This window comes from Eretmochelys imbricata, chromosome 1 (assembly GCF_965152235.1).
Source record: "Eretmochelys imbricata isolate rEreImb1 chromosome 1, rEreImb1.hap1, whole genome shotgun sequence".
Lineage (NCBI taxonomy): Eukaryota > Metazoa > Chordata > Testudines > Cheloniidae > Eretmochelys > Eretmochelys imbricata.
The window spans coordinates 115,406,089-115,427,745 of record NC_135572.1 but is presented as its reverse complement, the minus strand read 5'-3'; the positions used below and the strand labels follow the sequence as shown (position 1 = coordinate 115,427,745).

Sequence of the window (21,657 nt, the reverse complement as noted above, 5' to 3'; positions counted from 1 at the left end):
TCTTCAGAACAAATACAAACTTTCCCCACACTGGGATTTCAGCCATGTGCATAGTTGAACTGATGCAAACTCCTAACGTAGCCATGGTTTACACCAATGCAGCGTGACTTGTAGAACCACATCCTTTTTAATCCAAGATAAAAGCAGGGCAAATAAACTGCACTGCTACAGATCATATCTATACTAGGGGTGAGATTCTTTGCTGTGCCTCATTTGACAGCCATGGGAAGAAGGGGAGCTATGATGGCTTTAAGCAACGATCATTTTCTCCCAGTCATGGGCTGCTCCTCAGCCCTTAGTGTTACTTGGGTTACAGTCACAGCAGCCTGTGAGTGCTGTCCTTTGGGCTGCTGCACAGCCTGGAATCCCTGCAGTGCAGCTCCTGCAGCCCCAACACACCCCTTCCACACCCTATAGGTATGCTCCCTATGTCGGGGCTTGCCCTGAGAAGGCAGACTTGCAGCTGTGCCAGGGGAATCAGAACTGGGGCTTAGAGAGCCACTTCACACTGCTTCAGCCTTTCCCCTCAGAGTACAGGGATTGTAGCAGGAGTAAGAGTTTCATCCTAGGAATTTGCATTGGGGCAGCTGTACAGAGGTAGCTAGTGGTTTCAAGCCCAGTGTAGATAAATCTCTATTATAGATACAAAAACAGACCTCAATATATATTTTACTATCATTTCAGTTTACTGCTTTATTTAATTAAAATACATTTCACTCAAAATAGCGGAAACAAAACGTTTGAACCTCATTGCAATTAATTTAGGCTTAACATAAACTCAGTTGCCATATACATGGAAACAGGTTTTGAATACTCTTTCGGTTGTTGTTGTCCAATACTCTCTTTGTCTAGACACAAAGCTTTCTCTGGGAGGGGTTCATATTTGATTATTGCAAATAAGATCTAGTGGTTTTCTTAATATCTGTTTTAAAATATGGACTGTAACCACTTCTTTATTGTTTTATTGCCTAGTGTTCTTGATCCTGGCAAAAACATAACTTTTCAGGCCTCTGATAACCTTGAAGTGTATTGTATTTGAGGCTCTCTGACACCTATAAAGGTGAACTTTAAAAGGTAACACCTTTTAAAGGTGAACTATAAAGCTGCAATGACAACTGAGTTAAATACATAAAAATACATTGTATGTCCTCAAAAACTAGACTGTTGGGATGGCACACCAGTGGTGCCCAACCTTATTACACAGGAGGGCCACATAAACTTAAGCATGACCTTGCGTGGGCCAAACAGCATTCGTTAATAAGTTTTAAAGTCACCTGTACTGATTTATATTTTAAGTTCAGCTTATTTAATATGTATTTACATATATTGTTTCTCTGTACAGTATTGTCTATTTACACACTTAGAATAATAGAATTCTAGGGCTGGAAGGGACCTCGAGAGGTCATCTAGACCAGTCCCCTGAACTCACGGCAGGACTAAGTATTATGTAAACCACCCCTTTCAGGTGTTTGTCTAACCTGCTCTTAAAAATCTCCAGTGATAGAGATTCCACAGCCTCCCTAGGTAATTTATTCCAGTATTAACTACCATGACAAGAAGTTTTTCTTAATGTTCAACATAATCTGCCCTTGTTGCAGTTTAAGCCCATTGGTTCTTGTCCTATCCTCAAAGATTAAGAACAACAATTTTTCTCTTTCCTTCTTGTAACAACCTTTTACGTTAAAAACTGTTACCATGCCCCTCTCAGTCTTCTCTCCTCCAGATTAAACACACTCAGTTTTTTCAGTCTTCCCTCATAGGTCATGTTTTCTAGACCTTTGATCATTTTTGCTGTTCTTCTCTGGACTTGCTCCAATTTGTCCACATTTTTCATGAAATATGGCACTCAGAACTGGACACAATACTCCAGTTGAGACCTAATCAGCGTTGGGAAGAGCGGAAGAATTACTTCTCATGTCTTGCTTACAACACTCCTGCTAATACATCCTAGAATGGGGTTTGCTTTTTTTGCAACAACATTACACTGTTGACTCATATTTAGCTTGTGGTTCACTATGACCCCCAGATCCCTTTCTGCAGTACTACTTCCTAGGCTGTCATTTTCTATTTTTAAAGTGTTCAACTGATTATTCCTTCCTAAGTGGAGTACTTTGTATTTATCTTTATTGAATTTCATCCTATTTACTTCAGACCATTTCTCCAGTTTGTACAGACCATTTTGAATTTTAATCCTGTCCTCCAAAGCACTTGCAACACCTCCCAGCTTATCATCTGCAAACTTTATAAGTGTAGTCTCTGTGACATTATCTAAATAGTTGATGAAGATATTGAACAGAACCAGACCCAAAACTGATCCCTGCAGGACTCCACTTGTTATGTCCTTCCAGCTTGATGGTGAACCGCTGATAATTACTTTCTGGAAATGGTTTTCCAACGAGTTACTCACTCGCCTTATAGTAGATTGTATTTCCCTACTTTCTTTATGAGATGGTCATACAAGACAGTATCAAAAGTCTTATTAAAGTCAAGATATACCACATCTTCCAGTACCCCCCATCCACAAGGCGTTATCCTGTCAAAGAAAGCTATTAAACTATTAAAGCTATTCAAGTTTATTTGTGTAAACTAAAATGATGTAACCATGATGACAAAACACTAATGAATGGACCTCTAGTATATTGTGTTGAAGCAGGCTGGGGGCTTTATGAAATGCTCTGGTGGGCTGTGCATAGCCTGCTGGCTGTAGGTTGAACAGCCCTGCAGAACGCAATTACATTTTAGCTACCCTTTTAAACCTTCCAGCACTTCCTGACACCCCCCTCTGTGCCTCAGTTTCTCCATCTGTAAAATGGGGCTAATGCTGCTGACCTCCTTTATAAACTGCTTTGAGATCTACGAATGAAAAGTGCTATATAAGAGCTAGGTGTTATTATTAAGAAGGAGGGTAGGGAAGAACATGATATAAAAAAATCAGGAAGCAGAAGAGAGCTTACCTAACTTGCATGATCACATAAACGCATAACAATATTGCCAACGCCAACCATTAAAAAATCATGGGTCAGGTCCATTAAAAATCATGAGATTTAAAAAATATACCTTAGGCAATTTTTTTATTTGCCTTCTGGCTTTTGAGCCTTTAGGGTTCACTTGGGTCCCATTTTCAAGCTTTTCTCTGTGACCATGAGGGCTAGAAATTTCCTTTTTTAAAGGACTGTTTAGGTGCTCACATAATCCCTGGTTTCCAGGAGCTGGGGCCTTAACTAAAACATCAAACATTGTGAAACTCACAATGAAATCGCATGAGTTGGCAACACCGGTAAAAATAAACCCATAAAAACCATGGAACTACCTAGATGTGTGCCAAACATCACAGCCCCAGTACGATGCTTTTACATGGCATCCCTTCCCTTATCACTCATCTATTTCATCTACTTGGATTGTAAACTCTTCAGGGCAGGGCCATTATCTAAAATAGGGAGCACAAATGTGCTGTCTGAGGCCTCTGCCTTCACTGGCAATCTTTAACTCTGATTAACATGACTGAGCTGGGGACTTTGCCTGCCTTTATTAATATTAAGTCCCTAATATTATTCCACCTCCTATAGGAGCTGGACCTGCACTCTGTAATCAGACAAAATTTCCATTACAGCCAGTGGGAGTTTTATATGAACAAGCAATGCATGATTGGACCTTTTTATCTATTAATGTGTCTCATAGGATACAATTTATATATAAGCAGCTTTGTTCCTACTAAATGTTTTTCCCCCTACATTTTCAGAAAAGCTGGATTTCTTTATTGCTACTTACAGAGAGAATTGGTATTAGAGGGCCCTGGGAAATTTGGCAAAATCCTTCTGTGTAGTGCAGTATTGTGTTTGCTTTATGTACACACTCTAGAGTAAAATGTATTTGTTTTGCTACTGTGGTACCAGACAAACGCCACACCAAAAAGAATGACATCACATCATATTACTCTGCCTTCCATGTAACTTAACATTAGTCACAGTGTATAATAATATTTGTTGATAACTTGCAGTCAGGGGTGTATATACTCTCTCTCTCTCTCTCTCTCTCTCTCTCTCTCTCTCTCAGCTTAGTATATAGAGGGTTGAGTATACAGCTGTCATTAGAATTTGCGTGGCTTATATGCCACAGATTGCAATGGAAGATGCTATACCTCTCAAATGGTCAACAGTTACCACCTTCGGCTCTAATGATTTAATGTACATGTTTTTCCCCTGAAACAGAGCCTTCATTATGTGCATTTCTGCAGTTTACAACAGAATCTGTCCAAAATCAGTTCACTTCAAATTCTTATCTGTTTTTTGTTTGAAGTGTTCAATAATTGATATTAATGTGAGCTGCCTTTTTGTTTACAAATTCTCAAAGTTCTAGATCCTTTGGGTCTGAGTCATTTTCACCAAGGCCCTTCCATACCCCCCTGCCATGGCTAAGAGGCCTTAATGAGAGTGTCTTTTAGAATTACACTTTTTATGTTATTAATGAGAGGATCATTGTTTAAAATATTGTGGGAAAAGTTGGGCTGTAAATATGGGGGATGGAGGAGCGAGGAGGTTCTGTGGCGTAGATGTTCAGGAAGAAAATTCCATGTTTAGGGGGCACGTAGAGAAACCAAAAAAAAGGGAATATATTCACAAAACACAGTCTATTCCTCTTCAATATCTAGTGAGGTTTCTTCCTAAGGGGAATATGTGTTTTCTGTGCACTCACTAATATTACCAAGGCCATCAGGGGTATAGATATAGTCGAAACAGTCCAGTAAGAGAAAGTTTGTAATAACTCTAAGGAGATGTGCTAATAATGTTTTGTTCATTTTGATCTCTCAACCAGATAAACTTTTAATGGTCCTTTGTAAATATCATGAAGTTATTCCATTTCAAACAAGTCCTGTATACTGGAAGAAACTGAGTTAAATTATTGTACATCTTTTATAAAACACCTGGGGATGTTTTAGGAGACAAGAAAAACTAAGTGATGACTTTGTCATTTTCCTACCTTTTCTTAAAACTCTAGTGGAATTCTGGTTTCTGTTGACAGTTAGCATTATGCACTCAGCGCATCATCCAAAGCCCAGAGGAATCAATGGAAAGATTGCCATTGACTTCAATCAGTTTTGGATCAGGCCCTCAGTTTGCTTCTATAGTTATTTTTGTCAGTCAGAATGTGATAGTTTGAATTGTAGTCCAAGATTTATAAGCTGCTTTAGTGATAAAATGACTGTTCTAGCTTCTTCATAAGTTGATATTATTGTTTACCTTTCACCAGGTTGGAAAAATCCGGAAGAATGCTGCCCGCAAAAGGGAATACCATGTCCTCTTTATGGTGATTACTACAATAATCTGTTATCTAATATGCTGGATGCCTTATGGAGTTATAGCGCTGCTCGCAACATTTGGTAGTCCAGGTGCAGTTTCTCCAGTAGCATATATCATTCCTTCCATCCTGGCAAAGAGCAGTACCGTATGCAATCCAATTATCTACATACTTATGAACAAGCAGGTAAGGAACATTGCTGTCACTACGTGTTCACTACTGATTAGCAGTCTTTTAAAATGGCTCATCTGTTACTACATGATCAAAACCGAAAGGAAACCTCATGCCCTGTTGACCTCAGGGCTGAAAATAGTTTGGACTCATTTAAAGGGATTAATACCTAATATTTGTACTGATTGTCTTCAGATTGATCTTATATGATTATCATCGGTTTCTCCCCATCCCAACATCCTCTGCATATCTGACAGAATCCCACATCACAGCTACCCTCTTATTCCCCATCTTCAAATGGGGATAACCCATATCCAGCTCTGTAAAGTAGTCCTTCTATTAAAGGTGCAAAGTATTATTTCGGCGCCTCACAGCCAGAGTAACAAACAGAATAAAATGGTCAAGAGGTTTTGGGTGCTTTAGTAAATGAAGTACTCCACTAGCCTTTTTACTCAAAGAGCTGCATCATTGTGGTGGTGCCAATTTACTGCCTTGTGGAAAAAGATGTGCATGATATACATGATGTCTAAAGTGTCTTTTTTAATTGGGCATGGTTGGTTGAAAGCCCTACAGAAGCTAGACAGGACTGAGTAAGAATGTAAGAGGAATTGCATGACGGTCTGAGAGATCAGTTCTTCAGTTGGAAGACATCGGGTAGACGTACATTGTCCTTAGGGATACTGTACTCTGTTCACAATACACCTGGGGTTCTCAGTCTGGGGTCATAACCAGCCTACCCTTCCCATATTGCTAAGTAAAAGGGGTGTTTTAGCTAGATGAGAAGCAACATCGGCAGGATCCCAGTATAGAAAAGTTTGAGACCAATGTAATACCACCCTGGAAATGTATCTGCTTACTGAAATTGCTTTCTCTCTTTTTTACACACACTGGATGTTAATTTGTAAGTTGCAGAGTTCCCTATGTAAGTGGGGTATGTTGGCATATATTTACCAAAAAGAGCCCTTGAACCATTTGGGGTTTTTTTTGCGGGGCGGGGAAGGGTTTTTAAAAATGCATGACCTGGATATACAAGAAAAGACGGCTGGAGAAATATTTATTATTTATCAGCCTTGACAATGACCCTTGAAAACAAATTGCCATTACAATTGCAAGTTTGAGAGCTAAATGCTACATTCTTCCCCTTCAAATGCGGAGATAGCTGAATGCTAATGTATGAGGATAGAGTTTGGCTCTTAACGGGCCAAGTGCTCCGCTGGTATAAATCGGCACAGTTCCGTTGAAGTGCATTCACAGATTTACACCAGCTGAAGATCTTGCCCAAAATGTTTGAAATTAATGAGTTGGTGTAGAACTTAAATAGTGGGTGCTAGTTATTTTGGAAAACAAAACTGTTAATTAAAAGAAAGACATTAAAAATAACATCTAGCAACAATTTCAGTGCAACTATGGAATATTTTGCTGAGGGAGGCTGTTGAGCCACCAGCTGCAGAGATGTTCAAAAATAGCCTGGATAAAAGACCCACATATTTTTCTACAGAACAGGACTGTAGAAACCCAAGGGACAAATTAGACCCTCCAGCAGGTGCTTTGTAGCCACAGATGCTAAATTTGCAATAGGGAAAATCTGTGGATGTTTTTGATGTTGAAAATTGTGAATCCATTGTTGTAAATTCTAAACATACATTGAAATTATGAATTCTAAAAGTTCCATGTTGTCAAGGTTTCCTCCCCACTCTGAACTCTAGGGTACAGATGTGGGGACCCGCATGAAAGACCCCCTAAGCTTATTTCTACCAGCTTAGGTTAAAACTTCCCCAAGGCACAAATTCTTTGCCCTTGGAGGGTATTGTGCCACCACCAAGTGATTTAACAAAGAATCAGGGAAAGGACCACTTGGAGTTCCAATTCCCCCAAAATATCCCCCCAAGCCCTTATACCCCCTTTCCTGGGGAGGCTTGAGAATAATATCCTAACCAATTGGTTACGAAGTGATCACAGACCCAAACCCGTGGGTCTTAGGACAATAGAGAAATCAGTCAGGTTCTTAAAAGAAGGATTTTATTTAAAAAAAAAAGGTAAAAATCACTTCTGTAAAATCAGGATGGAAAATAACTTTACAGGGTAACAAAAGATTCAGAAACACAGCAGAACTTCCTCTAGGCTTAGTTTCAAAGTTACAAAAAGCAGGAATAAACCTCCCTCCAGCAAAGGAAAAATTCATAAGCAGAACAAAAGATAATCTAACACACCTTGCCTGGCTTTTACTTACAATTTTTGTAATACGAGAGACTTTTAGGATGGTTTATAGGTGGAGTTTTCTGACCTGATGCTTCTCTGCTTCCCAAGAGAACACACAAAACAAAGCCTTCCCCCCATCCACCAAGATTTGGAATTATCTTCTCTCCCCATTGGTCCTTTTGGTTAGGTGCCAACCAGGTTATTTGAGCTTCTTAACCCCTTACAGGTAAGGAGGAATTCTAGGCTACCCTTAGCTTTATGGTTATGGCACATGTGATTTATAAAGATGTCTTTTTTGATACTGTAAGTGTTAAAATTACTATAGAATTTCACCCCCAGTTCAATATAGTATCAACATATTTAGTTATACTATAACAAAACAAATAGTGGCTCTGGATTCTTTATTATATATCCACTGGAATCTACTATTAATATATATGACCAGCAGTATTATGTTCAGCTTAGATATGGAAAAATGAGATTGTAATAAACAAAGATATGCTAACATTGCCTTTCTTATCAAACTACCTCCGAGCACTTAGCTGCTTCACTATGATTCATTTAGACCCATGTTTCCAAACAGGAAAAGGAAGTTTGACTGGAACTAATATACTTCTTGCATCAAGGGTTGAGCTTGCTTAAAGATTCCAGGCAGATACTAGGGCCCTATTGACGTCAATGACAAAAGTCCCAGTGATTTCAATAAGTTCAGGATTTTGCCTCTGAAGTCCTCTTTGAGCCATTGGGGAGGAGGACAAATTGCTCCTACTGGAAGGTGCTAAGATGGAAGCAAAGCAGCAACTTCCTTTTCTTCCCCCGTACACCTCAAAAAGCTCCTGGGTAGTCCTTAGAAGCAGCCTGTGTCTTATCTGTATTTATTCTGAAAGGGTTCTGAATGATTAGGTCTTTAGTTTCAGTCCATGAGTACTGAGATTGCTGCAGGAAGATTCAACAAAGGGGATATGTTTTGGTATCATCTGCACAAAAAAACCACATCATCAATGATAAAATTATGGAAGCCTGAGGAACAATATAGATACTGAAATACATAAGCATAGCACAGTGTCTTGGGTATCTCAAAATTTCACAGGAACAATATCATAAGAATAATTATATGTAGTGTATAAATTGACACCCAGAGAGATACGCAGGACTGAGGTCTTGTCAGAAGAGCATCGGAAAGACCACACTGCTCCAAGCATGTAATAAGAACCCTGTCTTTCAGAGTGTCATAAGCTCATAGGAAAATCAGACTGGATTGAAATTGTTTGTGTTATAGATTCCACCTGCAACAGAAGATCTTTACAGTCAGGGAAAATACAGCCAGGCAGTTTCTCAAGAAGAAAAACTTTTAGCACATATACCCAAGGAACATAGCTGGCACAGTAGCAAGACACTCTACTGTTGCGACACCTCCCCTTTCCTTCTTGGTAGATACTGTATTGGGATGGTGTTCTAGCTACATGATCCAAATACTATAAACTTTGGAAGGAGGAGGAATAGCTATAGGAAAGTCTCTTTGTTTAGGGACAAAATCTGTTGGAAGAGTCTACAGTGTGGCAACATCAGGAAGTGAACAGTCAGTCTGCAGAGATGCTAGGAACTTTGAAAAAGTTGCAGATGTCTTCGATTCCTTCTGAAATGTCCTTGCTTAGTCTCTGATGATATAGGATATTGGAGTATTACATTTATCTTTGCCCTTAGACAGCTTACACCACTTGTTCTTACTGTCTACCTTAAGATGATAGCCAGAGTTTAGCAAAGCAAAGAGGAGGGACAAAGCTGCACAGCTATCAGGGCTAGTGCTTAAAATTGTGGCTACTCTTTGTGTTGCTGTTTCTTGCTGTTTTGGGGTTTGGTTTTTTTTAATAGTTACTTTCCTCATTCTCAGTTTTTGTAAGCTTCATGGCAGGAGTAAGTTTTAAGAAAGGACTTGGGTCAGGTTTCAGTGTAATGAAATCAAAATAATAATAATTAATAATGGGGCTCGATTCACTTGGGCATTGGGCATTGCGGAGTCTAACCTTTAGGTGCCCTGCCACCTAGTGGAATTTACAACCCTGTTTATTAGCCAGACTCCCTATACGATGCATGGAGAGAATTAGGTGCCTAAAAAGAGATTAACAGAAGCCATCACACTGAGCCAGAAGCAACCTAAGCTAGCTGATAGGAAACACAGAAGAGAGGTGGCTGTCCTAAGCCCTGCCTAAACTCTAGGCTGAAAGGAGATGCCATCCTCCACTCAAGGTGCACAGCCATGAACTCTCTCCCACAGCTAGGTAACTAAGCCAACTCACTTCTTTCTTGTGAAAAAACAGAGGAGGTAGCAGTGGTGCCGCCACCCACATACCCAACAGCCCGGTGGTTTGAACACTGAATATGTGGGAGACCAGATCAGGCCCCACAGGTGAGGGCAGGAGAATATTTAGTTTGTGAATCCTGTTAGGGCTTCAGTGTGAGCTAGACACCAACCAGCTCAGTGCAGCGTCAGGATTCTGACACGGTGCATATGCCTACCAACAGAAATGTAGGTGCCTAGGGGGACTTTAATAATGGAAACATTGGTGCTTAGGGACTTTAAGTCCCTACAGGGTTAGGACACAGCTGAACAGGGTTTTTGTGATTGCCAGGATGCCTAAACCTTGAACCCTCTAAATTCTCTAGCCCACAGAGCGGTTTTTCAGCTCTCATACCATTTAGAAAGTTGAGTCAGAAGTAAAATAGAGTGATTTTTTCTCTCGAACTGTGGAACTTAAGTGTGTAAGTTCAACACAAAAGTAGAAGGTCAATACAAATCCATATTTTCACCATTTTTTCAGAACAGGAACACTCTGATCTGCTGGGTCATGGATCGTCATAACAACTCAATTACTCTGCATTTGTTCTAATTCTGTCAGCTAAGCAATTTTGGCAGCTAAAGAAGAGATGTCAATGCATTTCTCATGCTATAAGGCTCCAATCTGGGGTTTTCCTTTCACTATTAATATCTGAAGAGTTCTGGAAGTGCCATATACTTCATGTTAGTCTAATTTAAACCAAAGTAAATTGTTTAAAGCTCTGTAGAACCTCTTGCTTGGATGCCAGTGTAAAGATTACAAGCCACATCCTCTGTTGATGTTAAGTACCATAAACTCCGTTGAAGTCAATGAAGCTATGTCTAATTACACAGAACAAGAGCCATTCCTAAATATTGACTGTTTCAGGTTCTGCTCCTGAAAAGATATCCACTAAAGCTTGTATGGGTAATACTGCATTGTGAAAAAATCATATCGTGATTATTAATGAACTCTTCCTGATGTTGAAAAAGTGCTTCTGAGCATAACTGAGGAGAGCATGCATGAGAAGGGCTAAATTAGATGTGAATGTGAAGTCCCTGCTTAGTGGTTTGATTTCCATGCAGTCTGTCTTTTTGTATTAAAATAATTATGCTTATAAAAATAGAAGCTGACTGTAATTTTCTCAAAGATTTGGGGAAAGAAGTGATGCTTAAAAGACTAGGCACATCACTTGAAAAAGTTTAATACTGTGACCGTCCAAAACTTCTCACACAACAGAGGAGGGACAGTATCGTGGGAAAATATAAGTGAACTCATCAAACTGCAAAGATTCCCATTGACTTCAGTGGACATTGGAGCAGGCCCATAATGCATTTGAAATCGCCTCTAGACAAGACATGGGTCTAAATTTGTGCAAGCCTTAGGTGAGCACCTATTCATGCAAAGACTCCCATTGCCTGCAGTAGGATTGTTCACATAAATAATTAGTTCAGTGGTGTGAATAAAGGTTGCCCAGTGGAGTGTGTTTAGGGACAAGCTGCAGGGAGACTGTGGGTTTGTGTACATTTGAAAGTGGTTGCAGATTCATTTGAATTATTTCATGATAATGTGCCTTGCAACATTTGTTGTTGTGAATCATCTGGCACTTTAACCTGCATTGATAAACCCGCTTTGGAAGTAAATTTACTGAGATGTGGAAGGAGTTTACCTGAAACCAAGAAGGTGCAGATGCACTCCTATCCTCAAACAACTGTACCACATCTATATGGCAGGCCTCCCATTGGTATCCTACACTGCATTGTTGGCTACCTGTGTTGGCCTCTCTGTTCACCTGTGTGCCTTCTACTGCTCCAGAGTCATCTTAACTGGATGTCACCTCCCCATTTAAATGTTGGCATACAGCTAGGTGTGGCCTCTGCAAGTCAAACTCATGGTGAGTTCTCATATCTAGAATTAAAAAAACCCAATACAATTATTCAGCAGCCAAGCTTGTGCTTATATGTGGGCCTTTGCTGAAGTCCTGATCTATATTGCCCTCTGGGGAGAGGAGTGTGTCCAGGTCCTGGTGAAGAGCAGTCACTGTAATGCACTGGTCTACAAGAGGCTATCAGAGTAAATAAAGGGAGGAGGCAATCTTAGGACCAGAGCCAATGCCACAACAAGAGGTTCCTAAGAATGTTAGAGACAACAATAAGGTTTTGGGAGAGCTTGCAAGTCTGCAGCTACCAAGAGGAGCTGGACTGTCACTGAACCACGGCATGTTATGGACACCATCCAGGACATCTCTGTGGTTGTCGAGTAGGACACCGAGACATAGGAGAATGATCCTGAAATCCCGGATTTTGTCACTCTGCTGAATCCACAAGGTAGAACCAATGCTGGAAGCCCAGGAGTCCCCCGAATCATAGATGGAGACTCAACATGGGGAAGGGACCTCTTCCAATAAGTGTTTTGTGCTATATTACAATACAACTGTCCTGGAGGATTTAAACAACTTTGTTCTGAGTACTGTCAGAGCACGGCCATGTTGGTCTACCTTTTCTCCGCCTCTGTGTCTTTTAATCCCCCCAATCCTCATTGCTCAAGATGTTGACTGTGCCACACAGTTTAAAAATTCCATCCCATTTATTTCTCAAAAATATGCAGATACACAACTCCCAGTTAAAACTTGCCAGAGCCCTCCCTCACCCCTCTGTACCATGGTGCTTATTGCTCCCTCTCCTTCCGGGTTGACTGTCACCTACCATTCAAGACAGCAGTGATGGAGTCTCCTGTTGAGTTTGGATGAGCTACAGTTACTTATTGTGGATCCTGAGGTGAGACCGAAGACCAATTTCAGCCCTACAGTCCCATCCACAAGTGCCACTGGTGAAGGCAATTGTAGATGAATATGAGCTGCTTTTAGCTTTATGCCTCACATGTCTCTCCTTGATTGCCACAATCTTTGAGCTCTTGGAATCTTTCAGTCCAGGGTGGCAAAGCGGCTGCCATTGGATCTTGTCATGGGCTAAGAGCTCACAGACGTTGAGATCAACATTACAAGATTGGAGGTTGGCGTTGAGAGTGTCCCTGTAACATTTTCTTGGTCTGCACCTGAAACAAGCTCCCGTCTGCAATTGTCCATAGAAGATGGTCTTCAGTATTCTACTGTCAGACATATGGACCACACAACTGCACCAATTCATCTGCGTGCTCACTATAAAAGCTTCAGTGCCTGTGATGTTGTATAGTCAAGGAGCTCAGAGTTTAGAACCAAATCTTGCCATTTAATTCCCATTATCTGCCATAGACATCATAGGTGGAATTGGTCCAAGCATTTTGAGTGGCATCGATAAGTATTCCACGTATCGCAGCTGTAGAGGAGTGTGGTGATGATGACATTGCAGAAAACGCCAGGTTTTGTTTGCACTCTGACACTGTGTTCATGCCAGAGACGACATTTTCTGAAGTTTTGTGAAGGCAGTGCTGGCTGCACCAATGAGCTTTGTAATATCATCAATCGTTGTATCTCATGAAATGACACTTCCTAGGTAGCAAAATTTGTCAATGACCCTGAGTGGTACAACATCAATGGATACAACTGAAGTAGTTGCAATACTTTCCGGTCAAGGCTGGACCCATGACTTCTGTCTTCTTCAGGCTGATTGTTAAGCCAAAACGTTTTGCTGCATATGGAAAGCAATCACAGCAAATGAATGTCCCTGAGGTTATAGGCCAGTAAAACACAATCATCAGCAAACAGTAATTTGCAAATGACTGTCTTAATAACTTTTGTCTTTGCACACAGGTGATGCAGATTCAAGACACCTCCAGTCATATGGTACTGCATATAAAGACCATGATCAATGTCTCTGAATGCATCTATTAGAACAGCTGCAAACATGATGCTAAATAATCTCAGAGCAGGAACAAAGCCTTGTTTGACTCCATTGGTAATAACAACGGTAGCTGAGAAGCACCCTTGGTTAAAGGCATGAACCTGCATTTCTGCATTAAGAGATTTAATAATGTTGACAAACTTATCGGGGCAACTGAATTTGTGGAGGACTGTCTACAGGCCTTCGTGATTTACAGAGCCAAAGTCCTTAGTAAGATGGACATAAACTATATATAGGACTTGATTCTGCTCACAACAGTTCTCTTGAATTCGCCAGAGTGCAAAGATCATGCCTGAAGTACCCCACCCAGGACAAAAGTCACATTGGATTTCAGGCAATATCTTTTAGGCGGTACAGCATGGGTTAAAAATGAGATGGATTGAACAGGATGCATGTTGAGTGTAGCAGAAGATACAGGAAAGAAACATCACTAGCAACATTTCTTTTTTGTCTTACAGTTTCATTAATACCCTTGACTTTGAGCAAACTTGATTCGTTATGAGATAAACTGCCCAACTTAGGCTATACAGACACTTCAAAAGCAAAGAGATTTTAAGGCCTTTTAAGCATTCACTCCCTCCTCTTTGGATTACAGCAGAATTCTGATTTTTGGCGGTGCACTTTCTGCTGATCTGTGGGTGTTAACAAAGAGAACTTAAACCAAAGATAGTGCACTATCGTGGCACAAAGATTGCATATGCTACAGCTCTCTCAGCACTGTTCATATAGCTTGAGGTTCTCTTCTATTCCTGCACGAGCTCTAAGGGCACCATCTAAGATGGTCTTGTGATTTAAGGTACTCCAGGATATATGTGTTCTGTTCCTGGTTCTTCCACAAACTCTGTATCCTTGGGAGAAGCCAACATTTTCAAAAGCTCAGCCAGGCATAAATGGGTGTTTGTGCACCCATCTGCTCTGACTTGTACTACATTTGGGAATGAGCTGAAATATAGAAATGTGTACTGATTCAGATATACTGTCAAACATATTCATACATTAATTCACTAATTAATCCACTAATTCAGAAAGCTAATGGAACTAAAATATTCAGAAGAAAGCCAGTCATGAAGTGCTGAGTTCACATACACTATGGATCAAGTAATGCAAGAAAATGGTAGGCCAATGTAGTTGAATAAAGTCAGGCAGGTTACTCTAAATTAAATTCTGATCTCCTGAACCAGAAAGAGAGAGACTTCCTTTGTGTGTATCCAGAGTCATAATTGCTTATTTAAAATAAATTCTTGATAGGTTTCACTCCTTTTAAGAGATTGTCTGCACCACAGATATCATAGCCTCCCTCGTCCGTCCATTGCTGTAGTAACTGCACTGGGTCCAGGACAGCATGGGGACAGTCAAAGCCCATTGAATTCAGTGGGAGGCTTTCCATTGACTTCAGTGAACTTTGAATCAGAAGAATTGAAATTACAAGGGAAATGTAGATAGGCAGGATGTAATACTTACTCCAAAAAAATATCCAAGATATATTTAAAAACCATCAAAATATCTCCACTTTTATGCTTTGAACTCTCCAAGAAATGGGAACTAATAAAATAATCTGAAAATGTTCATTGAGTGTTATGGCAGTAATAGACGCTTTATTTTTTATCTTTAAATCAAATGTTGCCGTAGTGGCTGGTAGATTTGCCTCTGGCACTGTCCGCCTGTATCCATCAATCAGATTTCACTGTTCTAAATGATTCTGACTTAAAGGTAGAAATAGGAACTAGATGCAATGGCCTCTTTAGTACTGTTCAATTCAGTGTTTGGGAGGTTTTTGTTCTACAAATTACTTTACCTCAGGTTGCATGTGCTGGACTTGAAGTAATGTACTGGGTTTAGTTTCTCTATTGAAATCTGATGGGTAGCTTGTGTTAGATAGATACATACAACGTTTAATTGACTTTGTAGTTATAAACAAAGTCCTGTAACTATCATTGATTATATAGAATTATTTTTAAATGCCATATTAATACTTGCTACTTTTATATCAGTTGTGTAAGATCAAAAGCAAATTCCACTGGCAATTCCACTGAAGTGTTTCTATGACATGCACACCAGTAGCAGCTAAGGTAGGAACTTCATGGTGTGCGTGCTAGGAAATAAGACAGGTCTGTTATGCAAAATAAGATGCTACATTAATAAGTCACAACAAGATGTTTGTTAGTGATCATCACAGACAAGCCAAATATTTTATACCACCTCAGAGTTGTGCATGTAGGCAACTAATGTAAACTCTGGTGTCCTATTGTTTTTAGATATGGCTCCTGGATTATAGGTGGGGCTGATAGTAATGCCTATTATTAAGGTTGCCTGTCACTTCCGATTATAAGATTATTTTTTCAGTTGCTTTTAACTTTGCCAAGCTTTAACTGTTTGTGCTGAAATTTTCCATGCTGATTGTCTGCCTCAGGCTGATTTTTTTTAAATTTAACCTAGAACTGTTTATCTGTTTCCAGGAACAAGGCTAGGGAAAATACATAGTTTTGGCCATGGTAAAAAACTCTTAAGATCTTTTCTTTGCAATGGTCTTGGTCCCTCATGCTTTGGAACAGGGACTTGACTTTTGGCAGGGGAATGGCCTTTTGCTATCCTCATGAAAATCCTCCCAAATTTGGCCAAGTTATAAACCTTTGAATAATCTTAGTTCACACATGTTCAGTAGAGACTTCTTGGATTTTAGCTGCTCAAACCTCTGAAGATTCCACCCTCACTGAGCATGTGTGAGCCTCTCACAGCTTGTAGTGCTAACCAGACTGCACATGTGCCATGTACCCAGAGCAACTGGACATGCTCCCTCCATCCCAGGGTTACTGGGGCAAAGCTGAACTTTCCGTGTAATGGCTGCTCTGGGCCAGGGTGAGGCTGGGCACTGGAACTGAAAGCAGGGAGCCTGTCTCTCTTCTGCTCTCAATAACTCCTCCTGCTGGCACACCTCTGTTGTTCTTAATATAATTCTTGCCATATGTCATTGCTGTATTTCCTTTTTGTATCCTCTTTTCTCTTCTCCATGTGCCCCAGCTGCCCATTACCCAGCCTAATGGCCTAATATCTATTTTCAGCCCAATTTATTTGTAAAATCTAAATTAGGACTATTGAAGAGCTTGTAATTGAGTTTTTGTAATAGAAAGTGATTGCTGAAGGTGGCTTGAGGGCCGCTTACTGTCTCCAAAAGGCCATCTTATCTCGGAGGGGTTGGGGGAAGAGAAAGAGGCAGTTTAAAATCACAAGGAAGCTTAAAAGACCGTATTTGGTTTCAGCAAACCCTCATGTGCCACGTTTTACCTAATCTGCCCCTGGTGTTTGACAGCATCCCTTGTCTTAACTTGTAGATTGTAAGTACCTCAGGGCAGGGCCATCATCTTGTATTTATCTATAAAGCACCAGGCCACATAAAAGTAATATATGATCATTTTTCCCAGTGAGTTTTAGATACATTCACACCAAGTTTGTTTTAGCCAATAAAAATGGCAGGATAATGCATAAAATATGGAAAGGAGACTGATTGGATTCTTGTTATACAGATCACCAAGTGAAAGTGCTACAGAGATCAAAAATCTCTTCTTTATCCAAACTCCTATCGGTCTCAGCAGCAGTGTATTGCAGCTTCCTGCAATGTAGGATTTAATAAGCATACTAAATGTATAAGAACACAAGAATGGTCATACTGCGTCAGACGTATTGGTTCATCTAGCACAGTATCTTGTATTCTGACAGTGGCTGTTGCCAGATACTTCAGTGGGAATGAACAGAACAGGGCAATTTATTGATTGATCTCTCTTCTATTGTCCATTCCTAGCTTCTGGCAGTCAGAGGTCTAGAGACAAAGTAATGCACATTGGAAAACATAATCCAAACTATACATACAAAATGGTGGAGTCTAAATTAGCTGTTACCACTCAAGAAAGAGATCTTGAAGTCATCATGGATAGTTCTCTGAAAACATCCACTCAATGTGCAGCGGCAGTCAAAAAAGCGAACAGAATGTTGGGAATCATTAAGAAAGGTATAGAAAATAGGATAGAAAATATCATATTGCCTCTATATAAATCTATGGTCCGCTCACATCTTGAATACTGCGTGAAGATGTGGTCACCCCATTTCAAAAAAGATATATTGGAATTGAAAAAGGTTCAGAAAAGGGCAACAAAAATTATTAGGGGTATGGAATCGCTGCCATATGAGGAGAGATTAATAAGACTGGGACTTTTCAGCTTGGAAAAGAGATGACTAAGGGGGGATATGATAGAAGTCTATAAAATCAAGAATGGTGTGGAGAAAATAAATAGGGAAGTGTTATTTACCCGTTCACATAACACAAGAACCAGGGGTTACCCAATGAAACTAATAGGCAGCAGGTTTAAAGCTAAAAGAAGTACTTCCCCACACAATGCACAGTGAACTTGTGGAACTCATTGCCAGGGGGTGTTGTGAAGGTCAAAAGTATAACTGGGTTCAAAAAAGAACTAGATAAGTTCATGGAAGACAGGTCCATCAATGGCTATTAGCCAAGATGGTTAAGGATGCAACCCATGCTCTGGGTGTCCCTAAGCTGCTGACTGCCAGATGCTGGAATGGACAACAGGGGATGGATCACTTGATAATTTCTCTGGTCTGTTCATTCCCTCTGAAGCAGCTGGCATTGACCACTGTCAGGAAACAGGGCCATTGGTCTGACCTAGTATGGGCTATTCTTATGACACCCAGAGCACCATGGCCATTCTTATAATACCCATCATCCATGAATTTACCAAATTCTTTTTTGAACCCAGTTAAATGTTATACCAATAAAATAAAACCCAACAGGATCTTTTAAAAGGGGATATGACAAAACGCCGCGTTTATTGTGAATACAAAAAGAGGCACAGTAAACAAGTAATCATAAACTTTCTATCCCATGTACTCACACAAAATACCAAAAGAGGCAAAGCAAGTAAACAGTCATATTTACTACATCCCATTCACTCCTACACACATACACATGCCGGTTTTGCAAAGTTGTTATAGTTACCAGCCTAGAGGTTGCTCATGCCAAGTTACTGTCCAGGTAACCTGGGCCTGAGGGTGGAGCTGAGTCTTTGCCAGATGCGCATCCGATGCTCCTGGTGGGAGGTTGTAGAACCAGACTCAAAGTTCTTAGTCTTTAGGGTCTGTTTTTATAGGAGTTTATTCCTATGCCAATCTATGAAGGTGGCTTCATCATGCTGTTGCTGAATCAGTAAGCAGATGACAGATCCCTGACGGCTCCGTGCTGCCAGATGTTATCTAGTTCTTCGGTTCTCCCATCCTTGAGGCCGTTGGGTGGGTTCTAGTCTGCCCTCCGGGGGTCATCTGATTATCTCCACTTAGCACATTCTTCAGCCAATCAATACTGAAGTGGTAACTCTTAGGCCGGCACTCCAAACCATTCATCTTCTATTTACACACAACATCCATTCACATGCATTTTCAAGCTTTATTTCAACATATATCTCTTCTGACTTTAACAACTCTTAGGGTATAACGAAACTGCTGAACCCCCTTACCATATAACATACATAACAAGCAAGATAAAAAATGTGAGAAGGGTGGGAGTCTCTGTGTGCTATTTCAAGGAACAGTTGTTTTTGCAAAGTCTTATCTCTTCTGAGAACAGACTCTCTGTCCCAAGATGCGCTGAGCAGTTTTGCCTTGTAAGCCGCTCACAGAGAAAGGAAAAAGGAAAGGCCTTCTAATTAACATTGCTGTGGGATCTTTAAACCATATAAAATTAAAAATCATACAGAAATCCTCTGGTATAGTAACATATACTTTTAGTCTTCACAACATCCCCTGGCAACAAGTTTGACAGCTTGACTGTGTGTTGTGTTGTTTTTTATCAGCTGCTGCCGATTATGTTGAGAAAAAGGGTGATTTTAATAAGTTGCCAGCTATTACACAGTAATCAGGAATCCGTCTGTGAGTAAACACTGCAACCATTTGGTACAAAACACCTAGAAAGACCAAAGTCCAGGACCAATAGGAATCAATGGTAGCAGAAACAGTCTCAAGTCATATCTCTGCAGGCAGCATTGTTGGCAATTTCCCCCTCCAACTACTTCTACAAAATCAGGACAGCTGCAGTCCCTATCCTCTGACTTTCCACCATGCTGGGGTTCTGGAGTCCCCTTGCTACAGCACAAGGGATTTCTTCCCTCCGCCATGATTAACCCATACCTGCCAACAGTCTTTAATAGAAAGGACAGTACACTGTGCACTTGCATAAGTTTTCATGAACTCAGGCACAAAATCCCAGAAGCCCGGACTTTCTCCTTTGAGAGTTATGTTGGAACAAAGTGCTGAGAAGGTGGAGGAGGAAGTCTTTGATAAGAGTTATAATCTGGCCCCACACCGCACTGTGCAGACACCAGTCTGTTGTGAGTGGGCCCAATCACTGAGTCCCATGTGCTTCCAAGCCAACTCAGTCTAGGTAGAGTCTAGTCACATTCTCATGCTCAGACCCTGTCTGACCCCTTCTTTAGATGTGGGGCACTGTCTCATAGATGGCATAGACCCTGAAACCAGTGCCTCATGTCTTCTGGGTCCCCCCAGTCACTTACACACATTCCACCTAGTCTGGGCTAGTTTAAGCCCTTCAGAGACAATGTGGCAGGAAAGCAAGGGACAAAGACTCAACAAAAGGAATTTCTTAACCACAGTGACTTAAAAGGCACTAAAGGGTTACAGCTCTTTACAAAATAATGAAAGTCCTGAGATGTAGCCCTCCCTAATCTGATCTTACTCCTACTGAGAGTCCAAGTTCTGTTAGCATTTCAGGCCCAGCAGAGTCCCTCCTGGCCTCTCATCCCTGCAAGCCCTTCGGTTCTGTGGCGATGGATGACCTCTTTTTCTGAGCAGCACCCCGCTTTTAAACATTCTTTGCCACCTGCTTGGTTGGAACACTTGTCTCTACCCACAAGTGGATCCCTGTGCAGAAAAAACTATCGTTCCAGGAGGATGGGTCAGCAGTTGAGGGACAGTCAGTTAATAGCTTTAGATTGTGGTCTGATGGCTTCTCCTTGATGGCCCTACAACAAGGGGTTGAACATCTTCCTTGGGCAGGGCACCCGTCTGGAATGCATCACAATAACCTGCCTTCATTGTAAAATAGAGGCAATTTGACACAAAATATCTCCCTCTGTCACAGCTAGTAATTTAAGGCCAGACTGGGCCATTTAGGCACAACTCAGCATGGTGCTACATTACCCTAAGGGACACCTTCCAAACACCTGTTACTACAGCCTCTTGTGGGATACAGTTCATTCCCTTCTGTGCAGTTGGACAGCTTTGCTGGCTGATGCATGTAGGGTCAGATGAGGAGGAAGCCAAATGCTCTGCCTTCTGCCCACCCTTCCCTGCCCCCTTTGGGAGACTTGAGTAGTAGGGAGGGAGCAACCCCTAAACTTCCTAGAGTGCAAAGACTGCAATTCTGCCTGGTCTTTCCTCTCCTTCTGCATGCACCTTGTATGGACCAGGCAAAATCTGGCCCCTTAATTATCACTTACTCTGACAATGTCATAAGAAAATGGAGAAGTGTCAAGCTGAGCCATTTGAACAACTCTGTTCAGTGGAGCTTGATTAGAACTTGTATAAAATGTGACAGTTATACTCCGGAAAGTCACCAATCCATAAGTTATGTTTGCATGGAACAAGCTAACCAATTCTAAGGTTGCCTCAAGAATTCCTCAGAGCAAACGGAAAACTTGAGTGCACTGAATCAGGAAGTCAGAGCAATGTGAACATGAAAGACCAAAACAAAAAAAAAACCCAATGAGAAAATTTGTGCTTAGATTTATGCTTCATGTAGAGACTCTGGTGAATCT

At 40.8% G+C, this 21,657-nt stretch overlaps 1 protein-coding gene across 1 annotated transcript in view; it reads left to right on the top strand.

The window, feature by feature from the left end:
* The window catches only part of LOC144258944 (vertebrate ancient opsin-like), a 122,819-nt gene that overhangs the window by 84,531 nt on the left and 16,631 nt on the right, over positions 1-21,657 (top strand). The window contains exon 3 of the mRNA XM_077807088.1: positions 5,248-5,481. Within this exon, the coding sequence (XP_077663214.1) occupies positions 5,248-5,481 (234 nt within the window). The remainder of the gene's footprint in view (positions 1-5,247; positions 5,482-21,657) is intronic.